The sequence below is a fragment of the Hydra vulgaris genome, chromosome 06 (genome assembly GCF_038396675.1).
Source record: "Hydra vulgaris chromosome 06, alternate assembly HydraT2T_AEP".
Taxonomy (NCBI): Eukaryota; Metazoa; Cnidaria; class Hydrozoa; order Anthoathecata; family Hydridae; genus Hydra; species Hydra vulgaris.
Window position 1 is genome coordinate 45060732 of NC_088925.1, and position 3131 is coordinate 45063862.

At 25.9% G+C, this 3131-nt stretch overlaps 1 protein-coding gene across 1 annotated transcript; it reads right to left on the bottom strand.

The window, feature by feature from the left end:
- Positions 1 to 737: 737 nt before the first annotated feature.
- On the bottom strand, positions 738 to 1274 carry LOC136081426 (large ribosomal subunit protein uL10m-like). Its single transcript, XM_065798739.1, has 2 exons — positions 1200 to 1274; positions 738 to 1115 (listed from the first exon to the last, which is right to left on the bottom strand). Exons 1-2 carry the CDS (start codon positions 1272 to 1274, stop codon positions 738 to 740), a joined length of 453 nt encoding a protein of 150 aa, XP_065654811.1.
- Positions 1275 to 3131: the final 1857 nt, after the last annotated feature.

Sequence of the window (3131 nt, forward strand, 5' to 3'; positions counted from 1 at the left end):
TAAAAGCTATTTTCCAATAAATTTAAGATATTTTAAATTAATCAAAATTTTTTTTCAATTTGATGTATTAGAAAAAATGGGAAATTTTTTTTAATTTCCATAAAATGAAAAAATGATTAAGGCGATTGTTAAATGATCGTGACGGCGATTTTATTATCAACTAAAATGAATAACAGTACTGACTAACTGTGTTACGTGTTTAACGTTTAAAAATATCGACAAATTATTAAAAACATGTTTTAGCATTAGAATCCGAACTGTTCAGAATCATCAGAATTGATAAACTTTGAAACTAACCAATGAAATAAGTGCATTGGTAACAGAAAATTATTTAAGAAATAACCTGCATCATCGTATATTGAAAGTTCATTTTATAGTTAGAGCTTTTCCAAGAATCACTCAATTTTGTGGATTCTGCTTATAAGGGATATAACAAACCTCATTTAAGTTTCACCGTATTTAAGTACGTTATTTAAAAAAAATATTTATGTTTTTGGTACATTCTTTCGCACAGTCGTCAATGCTTTTATTAAAATAATTGATAATTTAAAAAATAATTAAAAAAAAAAAATAATTTGAAAAAACAAATTTGAGTAAGGCATTTTTACATTTAATTTGTTTTGCTTTAAGAGTGTTTCTAAAGAAATACTAAGGTTACTTGAATTAGTTTCCAACAAACGACTTAGTTCTTGATTCGGCTGCGATAAAATACTAAGCAGTTTGCTGTGTATATACTTCTACGAAGGTAAGTTAGCATAACTTGCATTATTGTCCTTGCTCATTATTGTATTTTCTATTACAGCGCCTAAAAGGAAAATTCTCGGATTGCGATTAAATAACTTTAACACCGATTTCATATTAACTTGGTTACCAAAAGCAACAGCGGTTTGAGTGTAAAAGAGTGGTGCTATATTTTTATAAGAAGAATCTTTGAGATACACCCTTGAAATTTCATTAGGGAAAACTTTAACAGATATATGCTCTTTACCCATATTGTATCGAAAGTCATTCCATTCAAGAGCAGATAATGAATTATAATGGAAAATAAATATTTTCTCGTTTGTTTCAAATACTTTGACTATTTGTTTTCCTGAATTAATTTTCGACTCGGGATACTGTATAAAAAAATCAATAAACATAAGTTCGTAAAAAACAACTAAAAGTAAATTTAGTCAAAAGCATTATTCGTTAGTATTTACCTTGCGAGGTTTTCCTTTCTTTAATATGTTTCTTCCAACCCTACATAATTGGGCTGCTGCTATTGGTGCACTCATAGTAAAAGATCATTAGAAAGTTATTAATTGGGCATTTAAAAGCTAACTGAAAGTAAACAATATTTAATTAATATTAATTATCTTAACAAACTTTACCTTTTTACTCTATTCAAACTCTCTAATGCAAGCATTTAGAAATATTAGGTCAAAACAACTCTGCCGTGACAAAAGAACTCATAAAAAAATTTAAAATAAAAATTACTAAAAATATATCTGTGCATATTGTATTAAAAGCTCAAAAACTTATTGTAACTCTTAGGTTAAAAACATAAGAACTTAAATAAAAAACTTCTTTTGAATAACAGGATGGAGGGCATTATTTTAGTTGTTGTTTGTTTTGTACACGCGAGCTCTATTATTGTATCACGGTAAAATTCTATTTGGATGAGATTTTAATGATACTTAGTTACAAGTTTCATTAAACAAGGAAAAAAAATTTAATTACTTTTTGCTAGAATGTTTAAACTAAAAATATAATTATTAGGGGGCTTTTTAAAAACAATTATTTCTGTATAAATGCTAATGCGTATCTTTCAACTATTAAGCTCTTTCGATTAAAATATCTGCGAATAATTATTTTGATGGCATATTTATCAAAATATCTTGACGCTCTGGTAAATATATTACATTACAAGACATAGATAAGTTTTGAGCAATCTCCTCGCTTGATTTAACTTTGAAGCTCAATAAGTCCATTACCAACCTTTTTAAACGAGACAGATAAAAGTTTGGCTCCCTGAGCATCACCTTCAGCGCTAATAATAGTAGCTTGTTTCTGTTGCTCAGCCTTAATAAAAAAAAAAATATGCATAAAAAAAAAATAAAATATGCAAATAAAAAAATATTAACTTAAAACATATAGAAGCATTACACAGTTTAACCCCTAATAATTACGAATCCTGCTTCTTTAGCTTCACAGCAACTAATAACTAAACTGTTATTGGTAAGTTAATACTTTTAACTCAGATTTTTAAAAAGTCCGAAGAATTAACTTACTATGAACCATTAAAAACTAATGATTTTTTTCAGCAGAAAACCTGGATTCAGCAAAACTCAGGACTTGGGTGGGATTATTCTTTAGTAGAAAATGTTGACACTCTATCTTTCTACTAGGAATCTTGAACGTTCTGCTTCTTTTTGAGCTGAAAGAAAAAATAATTTTAAATTTATAACGATACTTATTATAAGTATAAAAATTTAATTCATTTCAAATGATTTCCCACAGAAACTTACCAACTTGCTTCAACTCAACTGCTTCAGTAATTTCTTTACCAAATGTAAGATGTGTCTAAGATGTAATGTAATAAACAGAATACAAATTTGTACTAGAAACCACAAAATATTACTCAGCAACGTTTAATTTAATAGATCTAAACAATTTATTATATTCAAAATATTTAAATCCAAATCAACAATAAATATTTTACTTTTTTATAAAAATTTTCATTGAATTTCTAAAAGATTCTTTTTCTTGGGTTAAACCATAAAAAATATTCTTTTCTTTTTAAATTCAAAAAATTTTAAAAATTTAAAATTATGTTAAAAAAGTACTATAAATAATAATAAATAAGCCTACTAAAATAATCATCTAAAATGAGACCAAATGCTGTTGCTCTTTTGACAAGTGTATCTTGGATAGCGAGTGATACCTGAAAAAGAAATAATAAAATAAACTATTATTACATAAAATAACATGGTTGACTAATAAAGTTAATAAATTAAAAAAAATTAAGGTATAAATTGCACCAATTTTAATAAAATTAATTAGTTAACAGAATTATGTGTAAAAATTCTGAAGTGAAATCGTAAGTCATTAATATAAAAAATAATGTAAAAATAAAAATACGCACGTTAAAT

Bases quoted from the DNA above. Each gene is read 5' to 3' on its own strand.
- LOC136081426 (XM_065798739.1), bottom strand. From the start codon at position 1,274: ATGAGTGCACCAATAGCAGCAGCCCAATTATGTAGGGTTGGAAGAAAC. The intron at 1,116-1,199 runs GTAAATACTAAC...TTTTTTATACAG, and splicing joins AGAAAGGAAAACCTCGCAAG to TATCCCGAGTCGAAAATTAA.